The sequence below is a fragment of the Callorhinchus milii genome, unplaced genomic scaffold (genome assembly GCF_018977255.1).
Source record: "Callorhinchus milii isolate IMCB2004 unplaced genomic scaffold, IMCB_Cmil_1.0 Scaffold3, whole genome shotgun sequence".
In the NCBI taxonomy this organism is placed as follows: Eukaryota; Metazoa; Chordata; class Chondrichthyes; order Chimaeriformes; family Callorhinchidae; genus Callorhinchus; species Callorhinchus milii.
This window is the reverse complement of record NW_024704744.1, coordinates 62,241,572-62,267,726: the sequence shown is the minus strand read 5'-3', so window position 1 is coordinate 62,267,726 and position 26,155 is coordinate 62,241,572. Positions and strand designations below refer to the sequence as shown.

General features: G+C 43.3%; 1 protein-coding gene across 1 annotated transcript in view; it reads left to right on the top strand.

Moving 5' to 3' along the window:
• The window catches only part of ttc27 (tetratricopeptide repeat domain 27), a 115,497-nt gene extending 95,365 nt beyond the window's left edge, over positions 1-20,132 (top strand). Inside the window, 4 exon segments of the mRNA XM_042333120.1 lie at positions 5,852-6,049; positions 10,636-10,747; positions 12,658-12,758; positions 19,847-20,132. Of these exon segments, the coding sequence (XP_042189054.1) occupies positions 5,852-6,049; positions 10,636-10,747; positions 12,658-12,758; positions 19,847-19,969 (534 nt within the window). The 3' untranslated portion in view covers positions 19,970-20,132.
• The last annotated feature ends 6,023 nt before the right edge of the window (positions 20,133-26,155 follow it).

The window sequence follows — 26,155 nt, the reverse complement described above, 5'->3', positions numbered from 1 at the left end:
TGACCTCCTGAACTTCCCTACTATCGCTAATACTTACCAAACCTGTACACAAGTTAGGCATTGGGTTCAATCCCCAGCTGTCCTTCCTACTCCACCTCTGACCAGGACACTTTCCTCCACCTCCATCACTCCCTACCTCTCTGACCTACTTACTGGAGTCCGATCTGGAGTCCTGTAGCTCAGTGGTTAGAGCACTCGCTTTGCAAGTGAGAGACCTGAGTTCAATTCCAGGCAGAGGGCGAAACCTTGGGCAAGTTTCCTTACTCCACACAGAGCCTAATAATAATCCCTCCAAAAACTAAAACCAATAATAAATTGATCATTTTCAATCTACGACTGTTTGTGGGACATTGCTGTGCGCAATTGGCTGCCGCGTTCGCCCACAAATATATACAGTCAATTCACTTTACTGTGTGTTCTGTGAAGCGCTTTGGGATGTCCTCCCGACGTGAAAAGCGCTATATCAAATGCAAGGATTATTATTATATTACTGTACACTCCACCACCCGCCACCTCCGCTTGCTGGCTCTGGCCTGCTAGTTCCGCGTCCTCTCTAATCCACCATCAACAGCATACTTTCAGCCACACACCCCAAAACCATTGGAACTCTCTCTCTCAATCCCTCTGCCTTGCCCCTTCTTCCCCATTTTCAGATCACACTTGAAGATCTTCCTCTTCGACCATACTTATGGTCACTTCTAGCCGACTCACTATTAAACACTCCTGATGCTGCCCTGCATGAAGGACACTATATAAATGTAAATCTTTATTGTTGTTGGTCACTGAGCATGACTCGAAGTGGGACTTGAGCCCACAACCTGAGCCAGGAACCTGGAAGATACCTCAGTCCTTGTTCCACCTTGTTAGAAATTCATCGCTTTACCTTCCAATGCAAAGTGCATAGCCACCTAGAGAAGATGCTTGATGGCCAACTGTGTTTGCATGGGGGGGAGAAAGGGGAAGAGATTAGTAGTGGCTGATCCTCACCTCAGGGGTGGTAAAGTGGAAGGGAGAGGGATTAGCAACACTGATCACAGTAGTAATAATAATAATAATAATCTTTATATTTGATATAGCACCTTGTCACATCATTGAGATGTCAAAACACTTCACAGGATTTTACTGCGAAGTGTAGTGATTGTGCATTTGAAGGTGAATTTGGCAGCCAATTAGCACACAAACAATCAGGAAGTGAATGACCCATTTGATCAGCCACGACATTGGAAGAATTCCCTTCTCTTTTCAAACTTCTCTTTTCAAATATTGCCATCGGATTTTTAATAGACTGGACCTTGGTTTAACATCTCATCCCAAAGGACGCCACCTCCACAATGTAATGTACCACAAGCATTGCGTGTCAGCTTAAACATTCAGTTGAAAGTCCTGACATGAGGTTTGACTCGGAGGCAAGAGGGCCACCGACTGAGCCAGGCTGACACCATGAAGGAAGGAGCTGCTATTAGGAAGTAACAGTAATGAGTGGGAGGATTGTCGGATTGGGTGGGAAGCTGCTCCAGTTGAGCCTAATTTACAATCGACTGGTTTACGTGGTTTGTTCACACTTTCCAATGCATTGGGTTGCCCCAGTTCCCAGTGCACATTCCAGGACTATCAGCGGTCTCACAAAGGCTAGAAGTTTGGAAAACTCTGCAAAGATTTTTAATTTTCCTTTTTCATGACTAACTTACGAATTGTGCAGTAAAGAGGATGCTGACAAATGACTAATTTTGAAGTGATATCTGATATCTCGTGGCAATAAAATAATTGCAGTTAATGGAAGCAGTGTGAGATGCAGTGGGTTAGCATGCTGTCCTTTCACCATGTAAATGTAAAGCTCATGGAAATTGAATGAAGGACAGTTGTCTGCCACCCAAATCGTCACATAAAATACTCTAGACAGAGGGTTTTTGTTTCAATGTCCTGGATCATTGAATTGTGCATGGGGGGGGGAATACGATTTGAGTCAGACGTTTCCCCCACACAGTGAATCCCACATCACAGCTGAACCCTGGGGAGAGGGAGGAAAAATAGGAGCACAGAGTCCAATTACATTGCTCACTCCCTTTTTGACTTGTTCCAGCGCAATGTTGGCAGGACCTCAGAAATAAGACCTCCTGGAGTTTGGTTTATGGGATAGAGGTCCTAAAACAAGCAAAAAATAAACATGGGAGCCAAAAATGTGTGAGGGAGGGTGGGAAATGACCAGTGTTAACCTTCCCATTGAAACATCTGTGACTTGAGGCTTGAGGGGTGTCAAACCGCTTGTGGATTCCTGTGTGCACAAACACATTATTCCATCAGTGGAGTATTACGTTTGAACTGGGTTTGAGTGGTGCATCGAGTCCCTTGTTATGAATCCTGCACTGTACTGCAGGTTGGATGCTTTTAATGGTGATGTTATCCTGCAATTCCAAAGAAGGATTGTAAATTTGTGTGTGTTAAACCATCACTCACACAATGAGCAAGAACGTCTGCAAAGGAACCAATTCTTAAGACCATCCAAGCATCTCCCTGTAACCCAGGAAATCAGGCTGTGTACGTCTGACCATATCTGATTTACACAATGGATTTCAAAATACATTCAAATAGGAAAAATGCTTAAAATGGGAAAACTCAGTGTAAATAACACTAACAACAACTTGCATTTATATAGTGCCTTTTATAGAAAGAGAAAAGCCAGAGAATAATAATGATCCAGGAATAAGCAAAGTAATTGAGTTAGGAATGGGGAGCAGAGGGAATGGGGGTTTAGCACTTGTGTTTTCGGTGATTTCCATGAGGCTTTTATTGCTGCTCCTGCAAACATTCACATAAAGAATTACAATGAGCCGAGCATTGTGCTTTTCCACACCTGATATGAAGTGTCTTCAAGTTACGTAATAATTCACCGTGGAGTCATTCAGTCACAGGGCTGCAGAATGTTTCTATAACTACACTAAGCTCCACATGGTGTTTTCACAGTTCTGAGTGCTCTGTGCTGATGTTACTGAATCCAGATTCCACAGGCTTTAAAGCAGGTGCAGGCGTGAGTTACAATTCACCTCAATACTTTCCTTCGAGCGTTGAGTGTGAAATTTCACCCACAACAAACAAGGCTCATTTGGGCGTCAGCCTGGCTCAGTCGGTACCACTCTTGCTCTGAGTCGAAGGTTGTGGGTTTAAGCCCCATTTTAGGACTATAGTCTATGCTCACAAGTCTAGACTGACATACACCAATGCAATGCTGCATTGTCAGAGGTCCAAGGTCCTGTCTGCCTGTTCAAGTAGATAAAAAGATCCTGTGGCACTATTTGAAAGGAGAAGGGAGTTTCTCCTATTCCCCTCCAACAAACTGTAAATAATTGGTCATTTACCTTAAGGTTGTTTGTGGGACGTTGCTTTGTGCAAATTGGCCCACGTGTTTGCCTGCAAAACACACAGTATCTACACTTTACAGAAATCCTATAAAATGCTTTGTGACGTCCTCCCAACATGAAATATGTATCAAATGCAAGGAATATTATTAATAATGTTATTCTTGTAGGAAACTTCAGTCAACTTCAAAAGGAAAACAAATGCAAAAGTGGAAGCAGGCAGGAACCATACATTTTGTTAGAGCACCAAGTTGAGCAAGTGAATGTGAACACTTTAATTGTATTGTTCTCTGACGAAGCCTATTTTACACCTCACCTACAGACCATAACAACAACAAAATTACATTTGGAAAACGCCTTTCACATCGGGTGGATGTCCCAAGGCGCTGAATAGTCAGGGATCAGGACCCGAGCATGGGGTGGGGCAGGGTTGGGATGAGGGAGAGCAGAGGGGATAGGAGGGCAGCTGAAGGCAGGGTCAAAAAGGAGGGTTTTGAGTCGTGCCTTGAAGGAGGCAAGAGAAGGAGAAAAGCAAAGAGTTCCAAAGAGTCGGGGAGAGAGGCTGAAAGCCTGGCCATTGATGGTCGTGTCGGTCGGGCGGGAGACCCTTTGCAAGCGGTCAGATCCTGCTGAGCGGAGGGAGTGGACAGGTTGATAGGGGGGGTCAGCAGGTCAGAGATGTAGGAGGGTGCAAGGCCATGAAGGGCCTTGAAAGTGAGGATGAAGATTTTGAATTCTATCCTCCTGAGTGATTGGGAACAGTGGAGTCGGGCGAGGGTGGGGATGATGGGGTCACGGAGCCTGGTGCGGGAGAGGACACGAGCTGCAGAGTTCTGGATGATCTGCAGCTTGTGGAGGGACGAGTTGGGGAGGCTGTCAAGGAGTGAGTTTCCATAGTAGAGAATGCGTGTATGAAGGTTTTGCCGGCCTGAGGGGCGAGGCAGTAGCGGAGTCGGGCAATGTTGCAGAGGTGGGGGAAGGCAGAGCGGGTCATGGTACGGATATGGGGGAGAAAGGACAGTTAAGAGTTGAACAAGACGCCCAGGTATCTGACTGGCTTGGGGAGGTGGAGTGTGCAACCATTGATGTTGCCAGTGCCTGAGGTGTGGAGGCGCTGGCGTGAGACACTCGGGAGGGCCTCGGTCTTGCTGACATTGAACTGTAGAAAGTTGGCTCTTATCCAGGACTTGATGTCTGGCAGACAATCTGTCAAAATGTCGGTTATCCTGGATTCGAGGGTGGAGGCAGAGAGATCAAGTTGGTTGTCATCTGCGTATTGCCTTGGGGTGACTGTGTCACTAATGACCCTTGTATTTGTTGCATTTTATCACATCAAAACTTCTCAAAAACTCTCTGCAGGTAATTCCTGTCAAATGTAGTGGTTGGTTTTTGTAGGCAAACTTGGGTACAGCAATGTCTCACAAACAGCCAGCACCTTGGGAAGTCCTCCCGACGTGAAAGGCCAGTACAAATGTAATTTGTTGTTGTTGTTGTGAAAGACCTATTTCTGTGGAATCATTGTCCACCGCACTGGAAGCAATTCGCTTTTTTCAAATTTTATGCCACCAGATCTAGGTGGGAAGACAAGAGATAAAGACCTCCTTCCTACAACTGGACCTTCCCCCTCCCCAATGCATCATCATTATCATTAGGTCCCAACTCCTCCCTGGGTGGTAATGGTGGTGCAAGGTTATCTGAACACCCACATAAACCACACAGCACACAAATCCTATACAAATCCAACACCTCCAAACTAACACTTAAAAATACATTTTTCTCTGCTGACTCTGCAAAGCTATTTGTTGAACTCTTGTCAGTGTGCGGGCAGTAGTTTACAGAATGGGAGCTGCAAATCTAGTCCACACATCTATTGCAAGACTGCAGTGAATCCATGTGCTTGGGGTGTGTCCTTGTGCAGCACGAGTATGAGCATTCAGTAATCCAAGCTAGTTTTGTAGGTATCTATGAACACCAGAGACATTGGATACTGTTGGTTCATTCGAGACGTGTTACTCACTATAAAGCAAGCATGTGAATGACCAGTTCCTGTGAGTCCTTTACATTTTTGATTCTGGCTTCTTAAACATTAACTTAAACCATTCCAAAAATATCTTTATATTGCACTCTCGAATGCACCCTGGATTATCTCGGACCTTGGGACGTCCTCTCAACGCAAAAGGCACCATATAAATGTAAATCTGGAGAGTATTGGTAAATTTTACCATTGTGATTCCATGACTTACACGTGAGAGCAGCCACATAGAGTTCCGTAGTGATATGACTTAGAAACAGGCCATTGGCCTAACCTGGTCTGTGCCAATGTTTATTCTGCTCACAAGTCCACACCTATTCTATTCACTAAGAGTGTGTCTCTTTAGTGAGGTGGCTATTTTTGCTGCTGCTGTTTTGTGTAATCCTAAAAAGGAAAATGTGAGCCTCTGAACGGAGAGATGGAAAACGATCAGTAAAAGAGCGTACATTGTGCACACTAATTACAGATTCTCAGGATCCTGGTGCGGGCAGCAGTGGAAGGTATCGCCGACTGTAGGGGAGACACAGCTACAGCCTTGAAGGGGAAGGTCCAGGAGCTCCTTGGGAGGGTCACTTCCAAAGTGCCCAATGATGGACAGATTTGGAAATTATATGCCAAACTCTACGGAGACGGACAGACAACAAACACGGAGGATAATGAGAAGGTTGGTACTCTTATGGGGCAAGCAGTAGTTATTGTTGTCAACGTTTGGCACTGAAGTAACTGATGTCTAACCATTTTTAAAAAAAAACAACCTAAAACCCTGCTCCTGGTATTGTACTATAAGGCAGTACAATGTCCAAGAGTATTGTCTGATGACTTCCTTTCAATCTCCCCTCCTCTATTCCTCCCATTGCTTTGATGAATATTGGGAGTTTGATGTATGATAAATCACCAGATCAGAACGCACTGTGCCACCTTCCCACTCCCAGGCCTTAATTTCCCCTAAATCAGACTTACTGATCTTTAGTGACTCCTACGTTGAATCAGTGCTGGTATGTGCAGCAACTTTCCAGAAAAGCATCCTTTTCCATGAGCAGTTTTCTGCTTAAGGAAAAAAAATTGTAATAAACAAAGAGAAATGGATGCTTAGATTCTGCATGAGAAAGCGGGCTTCTATATTGACCCGGTCTTGCTATCTGAGTGCATCAATCGCTGATAATAGACATATTGGTTAAGAAATCCCTTTTTCCACAAGGTGCAGTGACTTTGACAATGTGTGTCTTGAGTTGGATTTCCCCATTAAAAGCATGTGTGTCATTAAAGTCACTGCACTTGGTGCCAAGGGGAACTTTAGCCCTATTCACATCACTGCAACACACTGCAAAATAAATATTCATTGTTGGGTTGTCTTTTTGTTAAAGTCAAGCAGTGTTTTTTGCTCTGGGATGTGGACCGAATCTTCTGGCTTCATTGTGAAGTATTTTTTCCCTCCTCCTTCACTAGCACCTTACCTCCCCCATGTAAAGGCAAGATTCTGTGCAAACCCACTTCAACTAGAATTATCTCTACAGTGTCCAGAGCTCCCAGTGAAATTTGCTCCAGTTTAACAACTGTGGGTACACAATAGGTTTCCAAGTGTCAAATTTTCGCTCCTCACCTGATACTTGCAGATCTGTCCAGGCCAACAATGCAAGCAATATGTTGATGGGGCTGAATCAGCACAGCGTCAGGAACATCAGAGACAATGTTTATCTGTGGCTCCTGAGATGCAGGAAGAGTCAATGGTACCATCTCTTGTTACCTTGTACTATCACCTTCAAAAGCAGAGTTCCTGGGAGCAACATCGCCATAGGGTAAAAATACTAGGTTTGAGATGCTCTTATTCCTTCCCTCTTGTCCACAACAATTTTCTCTGGATAGGTTTATTACGATGTCAACTCATGTTAGAGTCAGTTGTCCTCAGGTACTTCATCCAGGAGCTGCTCGCTCTTAATAATAATAATCATAATCATAATAATAATTCTTGCATTTGGCGAGACCTCGGGTTAACATTTCACCCGAAGGATGGCACCTCTGACAGTGCAGCCACCTCCCACAGCACTGCATTGGAGTACCAGCTTAAACTTTAATTCCAAGACACTTGGGACTTGAACCCACAACCTTCTGACTCAGAGGTGAGTGTGCCATCACCCAGCCAAGCTAACACACAAGATGTGTAACTCGATGCCATTGGGCATCTCATGGGCCAATTGCTAAAATAGAGACTTTTTTTTAAAGCCCTGAACAGGCCTCAGTGAACTGGAGGCTGGCCATGCAAGTGGGAAGCCAAGCCTGGCCCTGCCGTCTTGTGATGTCTGCACAGAGAAACAGCATGGGGTCAGTGGACAGTAACACTGGCTGATTTGATTTTTGAGGTCAGTGGTGGCACCCCTCTCCCCCCTCGCCAGCTGAGATCAGATGAGGCAGCACAGTCGGGGATTGAGATGCAAGGTTTTTATTTATCATGAAAGGGTAAAATATGCTGATCATTTCTGGCCAAGCCTTCTTCCAAAATTACATGACTTTGGTCCAGATTTCAGGCATCTGGTATGATCCTGTGATTTAATGACCATATAAGGTGCCAACTGCACGGTTTAATCCAAAAAGACAAGAGACATAAAATGGTACCTTTTTTTCCTGTCACCAGAGAGTTTTCCGCCTCTGGCAGTCTCCAAGCCTGTGTGTTGCAGGTCAGTGAGTGTAATGTGCTGCTTATTATGACTTGTGCCAGCATCACTGCAGAGATATTGTTGAGGTGCTGCGTTGTGGGAGGAATATCTGTACCAAAGCTGTGTAGAAAGCCAAGCGATTTTGGGGAAATTTGCAATCACCTTCTGGATTTAACTTGTCAGGCTGCTTCAAATCTCACTGTTTGTGGGTTATGGCTGTGTAAATTGGTGCCACGTTCACCCACAGATTACATACAGTCACACCTCTTTACAGTATATATGTGTGTATATGGACTCTCGTCCAAGTGCCAGATGTGGAGCTCCTGCTGCAAACTCCCCTGGGCCAGTCTCTGAGGAGTTTGCGGAGCTGTGTAAAGGCCACTTGACCCAAGTGTCCACCGACACTAATCAAGTTCAGAAATCATCTACTTTCACTTTCCTATATTTCCATCTATTTGCTCTCCACTCCCTCCTCTCCTTTCCGGGTCCAGTCATCTTTAAATCAGTGACAAAGGAAAACCTTGTTGTAGTCTGTCTGGGATTTCTAATGCTAATCCTTTCTTTGGTCTTCACTCAAGGAGTGCGTTGTGGGTGGGTGTCTGCGCTGGCTTCGTAACTGCGTGCTTGGACTGAACCACGTGGATCTTCTCCAGCAGATCTTGGGGCACCATCCTGCGTGTGGGGCAGATGCACAAACAGGGCGTGTCGTGCTCCGAGGACATTTCACTATTTTAGGGGCACGGGAGGGAGGGGAATGCGAGCATCGCACATCCCAAGAGACGTTGCCTGAAAAGAACTGAGTGACTGACTGATTAAGAGAATAGGAACGCAACATTTCTTTTAAATTAAGAGTGAATTTGGAACTTTCAATTGGCTTGGGAGGGGTGGGGGGTAGCCTTGCACTTGCACGAGCTAGACCTCTCCTCAAGGCAAGATAAAGGAGTCTGTGGAGAAATGGGAGTCTCTGGGAGTAATTACAGGGCAGGACCTTACTGAGGGGTCTAGATGACATCATTCCTTGTGAGGCTGAGGCTGTAACAATTAATTGCCCAGCTTCTGAGCCCAAAGATTAGATCAGACTCTTTTTATTACTCCCAGATATTCAATCTCAATATGCTCATGTATTATACTCAACTTAACCCTCTCTAGAAATTGTTACTGAAATGTGCAGTTTCTGCCTGTATTTTTGTGTCTAGGGGGTAGGGTGGGGAGGTGTCTGTTTCAGGCCATTATCTTTGCATCAGTCAGTGATGACTGCTGCGTCTTCTGTGATTGAAGTGTGCTGGATAGTCACCTCGCTGCTCCACCTTTTTGTTTCTCCAGTTGGGTTTGGTAAAAGTGCAGGTAAATAGGACTGAGAGGATTTTCCTTAAAAGAGCCTGTGCTTGTGCGATATCGCATGTTAAAGCACAGTTTCACAGGTACTAATCTGGAGAGGGAACTCTGGCTGATTTTCTCTACCCACTCCATTACACAAAGATTGAGGCAAATTTTAGTATCCTGACTGATTAGATTTGGGTCAGACATGGATTTGAACTTGGGACCTTGCTGACTTCAGCTCCCATCATAGGAGGGTCTATCACCACATCTTTACTGCAATACTGTGCTCATTGTGTGTGAGTTATGATACAGATATATATTAAACAATATATATGTCAGAAGATACTGAAAATTTAAAGGAGCTAATTTGTCCTTGTGTCTTGTCCTCTGACAACAATGCAATTCTACATTTATTTGTTCTTTGCTGTTTAGTGCACTTGAATGCAAGGAGCACTAGATTCTCATTCTCACCTTCAAGTTCCTCCATGGTCTTGCCCTACCCTACCTCTACGACCTCCTCGAACCATACCAACCCAGCCTTCACTGAGCAGGTAGAGGTTGCTTTATATCTTCATCCCACCCCTAACCATCGGGGGTTGGGGTTTCAGCCTAATTGCTCCCACTCTCTGGAACTCCATCTCCAACTCGTCTCCTCCCTCACCTTTTTCAAGGTCCACCTCTTGCTCTGTGACTGCGTCTTCAGTCACCTTTCCTTTCCTTTTCCCCTGGCTCCCACACTCAGCTCGGGTGCTAAGCATCTTGGGTCATCCTCCTGATGTGAAAGGTGTTATATTATTGTAAATTTGTATTGTATTGTTAAGGAATGTACCAAAAGGCTCTGGTCTAGTGACTTTAATCCAGTGTAGCTTATAAACTGTATAGTGGTTTCATACAGAGGATTGCCTAGTCCTTGCACACAAGTGCATTCTACAATCGTGCCTTGATTCTAGACCAGCCTAAATTGGAAGAGAAGGGAGTTTCTCCCTGTATCCCGATCACCAATTCCCCAAATAAAGTTGAGCTGTTTGTGGGACATTGCTGCGTGCAAATTGGCTGCCTCATTTATTTACAAAATACACTGCAGTTTACAGTAAAGCCTGTGAAGCTCTTTGAAAATGCTAACATGAAAGGCAGTAAATCCATCCACTGAGCCATTGCATCCTGTTGTCTGGCTTGTTGCTGTGAATAGCAGATTTGGAAAATTGGAAATAAAAGGGAAAATGCAGAAGTACTATATGTTTGGTACACATTTGTAATTTCTTATCTCTTTTATTTGTAGGCGCTGCAGTTTCTAACTAAAGCTCATGGGTGTGAAACTAACTCAAGTGGATGGGAAAAAGATATTGCATCTTTCAAAGATGTAGCTAAATCAGCTATAGAGCTCGCACACGGTAAGTTGACAATAGTTCTGACGTATCTAATGGGTATTTTTAAATCACTCACACCCAGTGTCGATCCTCTGTTTCCTGTTGTCTTCTTTTGCCATTATTACCCATTAGAGCCAGGATGCAGGAGCAGGTGTGTTATGTTTTCCCCTAAGTTTAATGTTGATGTCGTCTTGTTGCAGTTTCATGTGAACTGCCCAGGCCAGGGATGTTACAAGAGCTGGGATTCACCTCTGGTTCTGTTCATTCTCTGTTGCCCAGTGAGGGAAAGCAAGAGAATCCTATCATGAGTTGTCAGGTGGATGTTGCTGTGAGACTATTAGAAAAGGAGAGAAGGGATCTTTCTCCCAGTATCCTAGCCAGAAATCCTCCAGATAAATTCATCATTCACCTAATTGTGGGACCATGCTGGTGCAAATGGCTGCTGCATTTGTCTGCAAAAGCAAAAAAAGTGTTGTAAAAATGCAAATTCAACACCAGCTATTGTTATTTTGTTTGCATGTCTCTTTGGAAAACTGAAGGTTGTTCAGGTATTCGTACTAAGTGCAGACAACCCTGTTATAACATGGCCGTCTGAGTCCAATATTTCTGATACTGTGTTAAAAGAGGGAGTGAAAAATAACCGACTTCTTGATTGTCAGGTTGCTGTCGATGTCACTTCCTACATGTTGCAGGCATGTGCTATGCATAAGAAACACAACTAACATCACTTTCTTTGTGAAAACGATGCTTCCTGCAAGTAGAAAGCGTGCACGGCGCGTAGGAAATTACACTAGTTGTTTTTCATGCATGTAGCACACATACAGCATGCAGGAAGTGATGTTCGTAACAACTTGGCAACCTGGAAGTCTGCCATTTCTTTGACTGGGTAGCCACATTGCCTGCCGGTAATCAAAGATCTACTTGGTACCTATGTTAAAAGCAAACCCAAACTGTAGGGATGCACTTGATAATAGGTCGCCCTGAACGGTCCAGAAAGGGTTTTCTCTGCAATTTTAAAGAGCACTGTGAAACCAAACAGGGTAACTACTGAACCAAAGCACCTTTGTTGATTTAAATTCTTGGAATAAACTGGGAAAAAAGCAATGTTATTAACCTCGTTTCACAGTTAATGCCGAAATGCAGTATTACACACATCAAAGGGTTATAATAACCATGGATATTCTTGAGGAGTCATCTGGATTTAATTTTCAGGACTTCTTTTTAATAACCTGTTTCATAGTAATTTTAGCTTGTATCACTGCAAACTACAGCTTTAATGCTGGAGAATTTTGCAAATTCTTTGCTTAATGTTGGCAGTGATGTGCACTGAATTCCAGGATGAAAGGAGGCCATAGTGAAACATAGTGTTAGTGGGATGGGGAAAGGGGGCAGTTGTTGCAAGCATTTTTTATTCATAAACAACAACTTGCATTTGTAGAGCTCGCTCCTCACCAGGTTAGTGTCCCAGGGCACTTAACGCTTAATAAAGTCAACAAGTGAAGATTTAAGAGGAGAATCAGCAGAAATAATGCCAGCAATAAAGATTCAGCATCTGGATGACTGAGCTCAATGCTTGGGATGTTGATCAAATTCTGAGGAAAGGATCCTGTTTAAAATAATACTACTACTTGCACTTGATACAGTGCCTTTCGTGTGAAGTCGTCTCAATGCACTTCATAAGATGTGCCACAAAGTGTATTGACTTTGTTGTTTTGTAGGCAAATATAGCAGCCAAGTTGCACTCAGCAATGCCCCACAAACAGCCGTTTGAGGGATTGCTGGCCAGGATGTCAGTCTATCTTTCTCTTTCAGTTCTGGGCATGTCCAACATGCACTGGTTTTATTTCAGATTTCTACTTAAGTTTTTACTGTGCAAAGGGGTATCATATATGAAGTTGTGTATTAATAATTTCTGGCATATATTTTATTTCTAGTGTCAATCAAGTGCAGCAAAGCTCAAAGTAACCCTCAGGTGGCACTCCAGATGCTGTCTTCAGCTCGTCTCAAGCTGCGTGGTCTGTCCAGTAAAGCACAGGTAGGACATAAAGTGTTACAGTACAGAAACAGACCATTCGGCCCAGTAAGTCTCCACTGGTGTTTGTCTCCATGCCAATATAATCACATTCAAAAGGCTAGAGTTAGAAAAACTCCAATAGGCACACATAAGTGCTTTGTTGTTTTTCTTAACTACAAGGTTTCCTTTGCCTTTGAGAATACACAGGAAAATTACTGGGAATCAGTGAGAAAATGACACAAATTTGTCAGAACATAGACCAAATTCAGTGAGTAATTGCTGAACTGCTGAATTCCCGACAACTGGAACCACTTTTACAGGGCTTGTGAAGAGGCCAGCTACTCATTCATATTTATGTGTGTCATTAGATCCCTCACTCTCGAACACTGAAGAAAATAGTCACATGGAAACAATGCTGCCGTTTCAAACGCAAAGATGACTATTATTATAATCCAAGAAATTGATCTTCCCTTCTGTTAGTGTGTTTCATTTTTCACAAGATCACAAGAGAGGTTCAAATAAAGAAAACCTCCAGCCCATTTGATCTCATTGTTCCACAATATCCACCCTATCATCTTCCCATTACAGAATTAAGCTTTTGCTTCAATGGGTCAGGGTCCTGGCCACTGCTACACTTACTGGTGACCTGTTAATCCAACTCAAATGACTAGGTTACACAGTGACAGTTTCAGACAAAGGTACACAATGGATGCATCAGTCTCTTCATTCAATTTCTTGCCACTACTTTTATTGTGTGTTAATCAATGTTTGGTACATATTGCTGGTCTCACTAATGAATATTAACTGTATAGAGAGTCCGTGAGAGCTTGTGAGCTCTGACAGGGGGAAAGAAAACTGCTTGAGGGCTTGAGTTGCCTCTACAGAATTCAGCAAAGAAAATCCCTATTGAGTTTATTGAAGTGCTTGTCACGCCACACCCAGCTCAGCTTCAAGGACCACTCACCAACACATTTACAAGTTAATTCTTTTGAAATACACTGACAGTACTTATAGCCCCAATAATCTGAGTCCTGCTTGAACTCAAAAGCTATGATCTGCTGTCAACTGGGGACCTCGATATGAGATTCTACAAGTACTGAGTGGAGCAAGGGAACACGTTTTCAGGCTCTGCTAATGTACCCCTCTATGGGCACTTAACATGTTTCGTTTTATTACATCTTCAGCAGAAATTGTAAGTATCAGATTTAAACTATGTGGTTGAACATAGTTTTGGAAACTTCAGCATGGATGTAGATACTAAAAAGGCTCGTTAAAACATGTCAGTGCCAATTTAGAATAGAAGTTGTACATTATGATATTATCTCTAGTAGACTTCAGAGCTTTACACAGATGCCATGTGCAGTAGATAGTGATCTAAACTAATCCACTTTGGGGAAGTAGTGTTGCGTTTGCATGTTTTTGTTCCTGTGATGGCCACAGTGTAAGTACAGCTGGCACAATGGCTGTGCATACATGGCGTTCAGGGCAGTTGACTTGCAGTGGAAGTTGCAGACAGAGTAGGCAGTGGGTGATGCTGCATATCTGCACAAGCTGTCTGGCAAACCCACTGGTACCACTGCACAGTCGTTGTAACTTGGAGTTTCTTTGTGCACAGCTTTGCAACCAGCTACTTCCTTTGAACATTGCTTTAAAGTACAACATAAATAAGAACTATGCATTTAGAGATGCAAGACCTGACATTCCAACTAGTCTTAGCCTGCAAGACCATTTAAAATTCTTAAATTTAGCTCTAATTTGGAAGATGGTTCTTTCCAAGCACTCCAGAAAATCCGCTTCTAGATTTCAACCAAATTTAATTATGTTCCATGTTTCTAGATGATTTTAAACTTTAAGACAAAATGATCTTACAGGCTTTAGAGAGCAAGTGGAATTTCGGATCTCTACTGGATTCACTTAGAAGTATGACTTCTGTATTTCAAAGTTTATTTCTCCCTGGTCAACTGTACTATTTTCTCTTTCACCTCTTAATAATCAATAACACTTCCTGCCCCTTTCACTTTGGGAGGATGCTTAATAGGATTTTATTATAAAGCATAGTGATTGCTTTATATCTCTCTGAAACATCTAACATATTCCCCCTGCTGGGTCAATCCACATCTTCTTGCTCCCAGTGGGGAAGGACCTACTCATTGCCATGCATGTCCACAAATTGAGATTGGAAAATTACAACATTGATAGCCATGGATCCACATCCATGTTTTACCACCATACCATTGTACATTAGGGCACGCATATAAATACTGATCTCATCACTTAAACATTTGTTTCAGGTTAAATCAGAAGGACAACTTGCCCAGTATAAATAGTTTGACTTCATCCTCTCCTCAGGTCACAAGAGATTAGCTAGGATGATTTCACTCTACAAAAATACCAGTGTTAAGCTGTTTCTTAATTGACCTCAAACACACTTCCTGGTAACCCGGTTCAGCTGTTAATTACCTTCTGTGTAAATAAATACTTCCTGGTACCTTGTCCTAACTTGCCCTGCACAACCCTAACTTATCCTCGACTTGCCTCAATCCTCAGCCACCTTATGTCACTGCAGCCTTGAGATTTGACCATTGCGCAGTTCAGCATGATTTCTGAGGATTTGAACCCAGTGTATTTGGCAGTTAGCTCCAACATCCTGCTCACTTTATTTAGTGTCACCTCACACTGTTTGGATAGTTGAGCGATATAGACATTACTTTGTAGGATATATTGTCAAGCAACAGCAGTGACTGTGTTTTGCTGGCTAATGTGGCTGCCGATTTGCGCACAGCAATGTCCCTTAAACAACTATGAAGAAAAGTGAGTTTCCCTGTGTCCTGGCACTAATTTTATTTGAGACGAGGACACAGGGAAGAAATTCTCCTTTCTTTCCAAATAGTGCCATGGGATTGTGAATGTCCACCTAAACATGCAAACTGGACCTCGGTTTAACATCTCATCTGAAGGATGGCACCTCCAATAATGCAGCATCCCCAGCACTGTTCAGGAATGTCAGCCTGCCTGGACTATGAGTTTGAAGTCTTAATGTGGGGCTTGAACTCACAGCTTTGTGACTCAGAGGCGAGAGTGCTATCAGCTGAGCCAGGCTGACACCTAACCGAATTAAACTCCACGGGCTGTTTCAGCATTTCCCTTTGCGCTTTTTGTCCCATCAGTGGTGTACACGTGGCTCCGATTTTTGCTTCCAACAAGCAGTACCTTGTATTTGCCCGAATTGAGCTGCATGTATCAATGATAAGTCGAGGTCCTGAAAATTCCTTGTTCCTATATTGTCTGTGACCAGGTCAGTTTAATGTAAAACTTCATTTTGAGTGTGACCTTACTGAACTTGGAAGAAAGTGACTATCCGCAGCTGCTACTGATGGGGTTTAGTAAAGAATCGCGTGGTATAAAAATGATAAAAACTACTCCACCGCTTGTCCTCCCACCTCAACCTTCAAGGCACTGTCCTTGAATGGTTTAGGTCGTACCTTTCTCACTGTCTTCACTTTGTCTCGACGAATGGCTTCTCCTCCACCCCCCGTACTGTCTCATGTGGTGTCCCTCAGGGCTCTGTCCTCGGTCCCCTCCTCTTCACCCTCTATATGCTCCCCCTCGGTGACATCATCCGCAGACATGGAGTTAACTTCCACATGTATGCGGATGACACCCAACTCTACCTTTCCTCCTCTACTCTCAACTCCACGACCACCGATGTCCTGACAGCCTGCCTGTCCGACATCGAGTCCTGGACGAGAGACAACTTTCTTCAGCTCAACGTGCGAAAAACCGAGGCCCTCCTGATTGGCTCACGTCAGCGCCTCCGCACCTCAGGCGCTGACACCATCAGCATCCAAGGCTGCACTCTCCACCTCTCAAAGCCAGTCAGGAACCTCGGCGTTTTGTTCGACCCTGAGCTGTCCTTTCTCCCTCACATCCGCACCACAACTGGCACCGCCTTCCATCACCTCCGGAACATCGCCAGACTACGGCACTACCTCACCCCTCACGCTGCTGAAACCCTGGTCCACGCCTTTGTCACCTCAAGGCTGGACTATGGGAACTCTCTCCTCGCCGGCCTTCCCGCCACCTCCCTCCACAAGCTGCAGGTCATTCAGAACTCTGCAGCTCGTGTACTGTCCCGCACCAGGCTTCGGGACCACATCACTCCCACCCTCGCTCGCCTCCACTGGCTCCCCATCCCCCAGAGGATTGATTTCAAGATCCTCATCCTCACCTACAAGGCCATTCACGGCCTTGCTCCCTCCTACCTCTCCAACCTTCTATCCCCCTACCTACCTGCCCGTACCCTCCGTTCCTCTGGCTCCGGTCTGCTCCACGTCCCCCGCCCCAACCGCCCTACCATCGGTGGTCGGGCCTTCAGCCTCTCAGCCCCCAGTGCCTTCGCCGCTTCCTCCCTTTCCTCCTTCAAGGCCGGTCTCAAAACCTTTCTCTTTGACCGTGCCTTCAGCTCCCTTCTCGACTCTCTTCCCCCTCCTCGCTCCCTCCCTTCCCTCCCCTCACCCTGACCATTTCCCCCCTGCTCGGGTCATGACCCAACTGTGCAGCGCCTTGGGACGTCCTCCTGACGTGAAAGGCGCTTTATAAATGGAATCTTGTTGTTGTTGTTGATGTGTTTTTGATGGAATAATTTCTAATCCCCAGCAATAGTTTGAAATTTTAGCTTGAAGGGAAATGGAACTCTTTCCCATTTATGGAACAATTCAACAATTCTAAAACTAAGGATGGATTTTTAAGCTTGATCTTTGCCCAATGCAAATGATTGGAGTACCAAAGTCCGGTTCTTTTAATTTGAAAAACAGTGTACTCCCGCAGGAGAAACTACAAAAAATCCCTACATTACAGAGTTAACTCTCCCTTATGTACTCGTGCCAAGCGTCAGTTTGAAGTGCTCAAACTTTACAGACAGATGATGAGAGATGCGTTTCAGAATCGCAATAGTGGAGCAGCAGTAGACAATGGGTAACTTATTTCTGCTGCACTCACAAGGGAGTTATCAGATAGAGTGCGTCACACTGCTTGAATATTCTCACACACAAAATGAATTTCTAGAAATAATAGACAGGCAGTTGAGGCTTCAAGGTAATTTCTGTAGGATCCAATTCTACTCAAAGGAAGGTCAGACATAGTGATTTCATCTTTTATAATACCTCATTGCCTGAGGTTGCAACGGATTTGGGTTTGGTTGATGAGTAGCAGCTCGTCTGCTTTCTGGAAATGGAACGTACATTTGACAGCAGACCATGAAGGACATAAGATGCAGAAAGATGACTCCTACCCAGCCATGGGACCTCTTAGACCTGAGATCCTTACATGAATTTCAATTTCTGGGATTCTATTATTGTTAACTATATAATAATTATCCTTGCATTTGATGTAGCCCTTCACAGAGCTTTTTCCTGTGATGTGCAGTCACTGTGTATTAGCATTTGTAGGCAAACAATGCGGAAACCTGAGGTGGCCCACCAGCTCTCTGTGCAACTGGAGTATGTGTTGTGTGTGTTTCACCCAATGAGTGGGTCACAAATGAGATCAGCATTGATCATTTTCAGATGTATCAGCTGTCTATCAAGTTTACTTCCTTACTTATAGCCTGGCTATGTGCTGATGAGGAATGTGATGTTTTCATTATTGGTAAAACATGTGCCCCATTTATATTTCATTTTTAGTGTTGAGTCAACACAATTTTCAGACCAAATTCATATGCAGTGTGTAAGTACAGACTTGGTTCCTGGTGTGAAAATTCAGTTATCGGTCCCTTCCCAGAAACAACTTTTATTGGTTCATGAAAATATTGTTTAAAAGCTTTTTGTAGTTTGAGTCTAATTTCCAGTATTTCCTAATAAAATTATTTCTTAAGGAATCAAGCAATCTTAACAAGAAATCCCATTTGTGTCAAAACGGAGTTTCCCCTGGTGGTTAATGGAAAGAATCACTCTTATTTGGCTTCCGCGTTCACTTATACAGTCACACAATCACCACACTTCACAGTATATCCTGTGAAGCGTTTTGAGATGTCCTTCCTACATGAAAGCATTACATCAAATGCAAGAGTTATTATTATTTTTGAAACTTGGATAATAATATAATAATCCTTGCAATTTGATATAGCACCTTTCACCTAGGGATTTTACAGTAAAGTATAGTGACTGCATTTTATAGGCGAACACTTTATCAAGTCCTTCCTCTCTGACTACTCTTTCAGTCATCTTTCCAAATCCCCCCGCCCACTGGACTGTCCAGTGCCTTCAGACATCCTCCCGACAGGAAGGGTGCTATGTAAATGTAAATTTCTTATTGTTATTGTAATCCCATTAAGAAATCCCATATGTTGCACCCTACGAAGGTTTGTTTCCGCTCCCAACACTTCAAATTATAATTTAATGGTTGATCAGTACCATCACCAGGGGATGAAGGGCTACAATTATGAGGAGAGATTGGAGAAGATGGGCCTATTTTCCTAGGAGCAGAGACGGTTGAGGGAAGACCTGATTGACATATACAAAATTATGTGTTTCTCTTTAGGGCAAATAGAAGTTATGTCCATTGAATAGGGGAATCAGTAACTAGGGGACATGTGTAAGATAGCCACAAGAAGAGTGAAAGGAGAATTCACAAGGAATTTGTTCACCCAAAGAGTGCTTGGGATGTGGAATGCACTTTCGAGTAGGGTGTGGAGGTGGGGTCCATTGTAGCCTTTAAGAGGGAAGTAGACAGGCTGGGGAAAGATAGACAGGTCTGATGTGCCGAATGGCCTCCTTCTGCACTGTAGATTTCTATGTTTCTAGGCTAGCTGAGCTGTGTTGCATGCACTGAGCTCTTAGCAAGTGACATTTTAGACCAAATGTATATATGCAAAGAACATCAATGCTGTAATAGTCTTAAGCGCTCGCTGAAGGTGCGCTGTGTGAAGGGTGCTGGATAAATGCAAGTTGTTGTTGCTGTTATTTCTAATTTTAACCAAGCAAAAGAAATGGGAATGGTAGTTTGAAGATCCTGAATTTGAAAGAACTGAGGAATGAATGCAAGTAGAGGGTAACATGAAAGCAACAAGTGAATATTTAACTCTTTTCATTTGAATCTCTCAACTATTACAGCAAGTTTACACGGACGTAACTACTGGCGAAATACAGAGTGAACTGGCCGACGAAAAAAAGACTGTGGACAACATGATTCTGGAGCTTCAAGAGCTGAGCAACCAGTTGCGAAATCAATCATGAGGAGGTGGAAAACATGAATCTCGGATCCCCATGGGGAAACACCAGGAACTCATTTACGTTCGCCATAGAACTGCGATGAAATGGTGCAGCAGACGTGCCAGAGGATTGTATATTTGAACTGCCTCAATAATCTGCATAATAAAATGGTTCCTTTCTACCCTGATAATCAGTGAGTTTTTGGCTGCTTGGCTTCATCCTTGCAACTGGGTGTATCTGGTCTCTCGTCTGTTTCATGAATTGGAAAACTCTGAATTAACATTGTTACCCACTCAATGTTTGACCTGATGGTCTGGTTTGCAAGCTCTGGAAGATGTTTTAAGACTTGGAGTCCAACTAGTAAAGTGTGTAATGCACCTAACAGCACTGCCTGCCTTCTTTTTTCCTTCCTAGTCCTCATTGAGGCTTGTTTTGTAGTTTTCTCCTCCATTTTTTTCCCCTGCTTTCTGCAAGGCTATAGTTACACACTTTCGCTGAGATATATGGCCTTTGGTCACTCAGCTTAAGTGACCATTCTTCACGTTGTACCTCTGTATGTAGAAATCGTCAGTACTGGCAGAGGTTCTTCAGCACTTGAGAAGGAAGATTTTCAGATGAGGTTTATCCTGGTCTCACATGTTGCCCTAACACACAGCAGAGGTCAGGTGTGAGAAACTTGGACAGTTTTTTTCCCATCCCTAGTCAAGTGATACTGAGGCCATTTGTAACCCTCAACTGCTGCCCTGGCATAGCACTTTATCCAAGTTTTTTTGTCCACATTCCTCTCCTGCCTTCACCAAAGTTGCAGGAGAAAACTCAACACGTGCCAAAAGCAATCTAAACAGAGACAGTAAGTTGGAATTACACAATAGCAGATGCTGTGAAAATAAACAGGAATGCAAGGGAATACCATAGTTGCTCATCTTTCACTGTGGCATCGACCCTGAGGTATAATTTGAGGTACTCCTTAAAGGGATTCCTTACGAAGGAGTCTCATTACAAAATGCTGCAAATTAGACCACAGGGTCAGGCACTAGCTTGTGTTCTCTGGGGACCTGCCAAATTGACACGTGAACCATGTCTGTTCTGTTCAGGGAAAACACATTTTCTTATTGATTTCTTGCAATTGGCTTCCATGGTAGCCACATAGCAGGCTCCTGGGAAGAGATCAACAACAACAACTTGCATTTATATAGCGCCCCTCATCCCAGATCAATTGAGGGAAACATTTTCCTAAAACAAAATACAACCAGATGCCTCTGCAGTGCAACCTCCAGCAAGCACCCTCACCAGTCACAGGATAGGGAGGGAAGCCTCTGTGATGCAAGACACCATCTTATAGGACAAGTTATTAATAATAATCCTTCCATTTGATAATATCGCCTGATCGCATCATTGAGATGTCTCAAAGCTTTTCACAGAATATCCTGTAAAGCAAATTGACTATTTCGTAGGTGAAACGTGGCAGCCAATTACGCACAGCAGTGTCCCACAAACAGTTGTAGATTGAATGACCAAATTGTTTTTTTTGGAGGGATTATTCCCCCAGAAAGCGATCTGCCAATTGACTAACAACCAGGTTCCTACTTACTGCTGGGTAAACAGGCGTGTGGAGTACGGAAACTTGCCTGAAGTTAATTGAAGTAAATTTCTAGAATGCAACTAGTTACATGCTAAGCAGAGTGACAAGTAACGCAGAATCCCTTATTAATATTTTGCATGGGAAGCGGCTGGGATCTGTATGGAACCTCAGATGGGATCGGGGAGAGAACACATGATGATCACAGTGCTTGTTCATTATGATGCTAGTCTGTACGGCAAGAACAGTGCGTTTCAGTAACACTTTGACATTGGCAACACAAAGCTTATACAGCATTTAGATACTTTAAAGAGAGATGGATAGTTATTTAGGAAGTAAGAGTATTAAGAGATATAGAGAAAAGACAAGGAAATGGGACTAAAAGATTTGTCATGATCTAACCCTAATAAAATGGTAGAGCAGGCTCAACAGGCTGAATGACTGACTCCTCCTGCTCTTATGTTTGTAGACAACAGGGATATGTGATTAGAGAGTACCAGTGGGGAATCTAGTGCACCACAAGCACGGGAGGAAGAAAATTCTGTTTGATTAAATCGGTCATGTTAATGGGGGCTTATGTTCTACTGAATTGTGGCATTTTCACGACTGAAGCACAAGCACACCCCCAGAGGAAGGGAAGGAAGATGGAATGTCAATCATTGTGGGCCACCCATTGCAACTTGCTATTGGAGTCCTCATCATCTAGCAAAGCAGGGTGGGGTGGAGGAGAGACCTGAGGGCAATAATAACTTCCAAAGATTTACAAACATCTTTGCAAAAAATTGGTAAAAGAAGAAAGATGCTCCTGAAACTTGGAAAATACAGATAACTGAGTACTAATTCATAACAGGGCTTGAGTTAATAATTTGAGCCCCAAATAGCCTCATTATCCTTCTGGTGGGGGAGATGGGGTAAGCGAGGTCTCATTGGAGCTGAACTGACTAGAATACACTAGAATACAGCAATGCAACTTTGAGCCCCTTTATAGATTATTAGCATTTGGGTTTTAGCCTGATTTGGGCTTTAGTAATAAAATAATACTGTGATATCCATAGGGTTTTCGATCCCAGGCTTGTCACCTGCCCAATGCTTTCTTTTCCAGACCACTGCTTATTTTACTACACCCATAAGTGAATACACAGCAAGCTACCCTATGGAAATGACGAAATTGCTGTGATATTTTCCTGAATAGTAAAGAAACCCGGTCTGTTAAGTGTGTCCTGAACACTTAATCATTTTTTGTAGTTTGCACATGGAATTTCGATTTATGGAAACAAGGGGCAGAGGCTTTGGAATTGGACAGATGACAAGAAGCATGAGAAACCCTGTGGATTCAGCATCTTACAGATTTCCTTCCCAGGTCTGTTTTGAGCATGTATTTCCTGTAAATTACAGGGTTACCTATGCAGGCTGGTGCTCTATTCTATGAACAGATGCTGATGCCTTGGAATTAAGCTACCCACTAGTTGTTGGAACTCCAATGTAGGGGTATTTCCTTCAAAACTCTTGTCACTTATATTGGGTTTGTGGAGGAAAATGATCATATCCTCTCAAGCTGGTCTGATAGTCTATCAGCTGCATGCTTACTGCTTTTTAAGGGACGTAGGATTTTGAATCTGAGGCTCATTTCATCTTACACTGAAAGATTAAAATGCCTTAAAATGTAACATTATGCAGAATTGTGATTTTTTTAAAAAAGTCTTAATTTGGAATCTTTTCATTTTATTTTGGTTAGTTGGGTTTCCGACATATGTAGAAACCTAACACCAAGCTAATACCCTGCCGTGCTAGTATCCTGCCAACTTGTATCGCAACCAGACTGAGAGTTGCACATATGTGTGCGCCTACACATGGAAATTTCTCTGTATCTGGAATGGGATGTACACACTCTCCCCAGGGAGATGCACCGTGCTTACCTAATTCCAGAAATGATATGGGGCAGGTTGTAACGAACCTTTCAAGCCAAAACCGAGCATTGCCTGGCAAGCTTTCCATTGCTTGGTCAGCAAGGACCACCTGACTCATTATCATGTCACCTTGGAGCCAGCTCAACTCCAAAGAAACTTTGCTCACCCTCTCCCCCCCCACCCCATTTCATGCACTGTGGAAAACTGATTTGTAGTACCCTTTCCTCCGAGTCAGAAATTTGTGGATTTAAGCCCCACATCATGATTTTGAGTTCATAGTCTAGGTTGACAATGCTGCCAAATTGTCATAGATGTCATTCTTTAGATGATACGTTAAATCGAAGTCCCGTCTGCCTGTTCAGGTGGATGTTAAAGACCCTAATGCTCTAATGAAAAAGTGAAGGGAGTTTCTTCTGGTATCCAGACCAACAATTCCCCAAATAAAATTACTCATTGATGATTGTTTGTACAACATTGCTTTACGGATGTAGGCTGTGATGTTTGCCTCCAAGTATACAGTCATTACACTATAGGAAACTCTGTGAAGTGCTTTGCGACGTTTCAAAAATTATTATTAAATAAGGACAAGATACTGCTTTCAACGTTTGCATTGGGTTCCTTTATTTTCTTACCAGCTGTGATGTTTTTAGCTGAAAATTCCTCAGTTTTGGCCGGTCACTCCAGGCAATGGATACTCTTGAACATGGTGATGGGTTTCCATGTGTCTCAGACACCTGGGTCATCAAAAAAAATCACCCACACAGCACTCATTGTTCTTTGTGAATGCTCTTAGTTGGGTTGAAATTCCAGTCAGGTTAGCGAGCAGGGGCATTGGCAATGTCGGACACTAATGGAATTTTCTCCTCAGAATTGCATGTCGCCACAGGCGCTACACGGAACAACAGCCGGAATTTCAGCCCAAATGTGTTTTACCGTACTATTCCCATCAGGCGGTTTGTGGAATGTCCGCCCCACAGTTTAATAGGGGTTTCAGAAACGTGTGACTGGGCAGCTCACCTGGGGAACATGTTTTTGCAGCAGGACATATTTAATAACTAGGAATAAAATATCAACACAATCTCTTTTGGCCAGCGAATAGGCCAGCAACTAAGAGCTTGTGTTTACACCTCTGCTCCTGTTTAAATCTGTGTGTACGCAGCTGAAGTGCGGGGGAAGGAATGGCATGTTAACTAAAACCTGTTGCTTGTAATATTACTGGAGGTGGCGAGCTACCCTCCAATAATTGATTGTGGTTCTGTGGAGTACTGTGTCCCATTCTGCTCACCACACTACACGAAGGATAAAGCAGCGATGGAAAGAGTACAACATAGGTTTACCCAGATGATACCAGGGTGACAGGTGACTGCTATCAGGCTGGACTGGATAGTTTAGGCCTTTTGCACTAGAGAAAAGATGTTCAAGAGGTACCTAATAGGGCAGTTTGAATTATAAAAGGACCCACTAAGGTTAGCATAGATTATCTGTCTGCATTGGTTGGGGAATCTGTACCAGTGGACACAAGTATAATATTAGTGACTAGGGGATTTAAAGAAGATTTTAGGAGGAACTTCTTCACGCAGAGGGTGTGAATGTGGAACTCACTGCCTGAAGCAGTGGTTGAAACAGCTAGTATAGATTCATTCAAGTGGAAGATACAATTATATAACATGAAGGGAGTAGAAGGATAGGCGAGCGAGTAAGGAATGGCTGGAGTCTCGTGAAGAGTATAAATATCGGCAGGACTGGTTGGGCTGAATAGCCTGTTTCTGTGCTGAGCAGTCTGTAAATCTATGTAAATAATCATTTCAATAGTTAGGAGATAAATCATTAATCTTTACATTGTAGTGACAGTGATATGAGGGGCAATTCTGATGTGTACTGTTCACTCTAAATCGCGAGCTAAATTAAAGAACAAACACCTGATTTCAAAATACACAGTCACTACACTTTACAGGAAATCCCGTTAAGCACTTTGTGATGATATCCCGTTGTGAAAGATGCTATATAAATGCAAGGATTATTGTTATTTTATTTCAGCTCTCTGTACTTGCACATCCTCATGTCAGCACAAAGCACTGAAATCACAATTGTTTTTTAATAGTTTTAATAATAATAATAATCCTTGCATTTGATATAGCGCTTTTCACGTCTTCTAGACGTCCCAAAGCGCTTCACAGAATATACTGTAATGTGAATTGACTGTATATTTCTGGGTGAACGCAGCAGCCAATTGCGCACAGCAATATCCCACAAACAGTTGTAGATTGAAAATGACCAATTTATTATTGTTTTTGGTTTTTGGAGGGATTATTATTAGGGCTCTGTGTGGAGTAAGGAAACTTGCCCCAGGTTTCGCCCTCTGCCTGGAATTGAACGCAGGTCTCTCACTTGCAAAGCGAGTGCTCTAACCACCGAGCTGCAGGACTCCACATACACAGTCATTACACTTTAAAGTATATCATGTGAAGCATTTTGAGACATATCACGATGTGATAAGGCACTCACAATGCAAGGATTATTATTTTTTATTATTAAACGACTACTTTAATAACCCTAAGAAAATGGTTGGTTCAAAGTTCTTGAACTATCCACTAGAAGGTTTGTGAGATTTGAACTGAGCATGGTTTGTGCTGTATTGTCCGAGGTGCTGTTCTTCAGATGTTAAACTGAGGTCCCACCCGTCTATTCGGGTGGATGTTAAAGATCCAATGCCATTATTTGAGA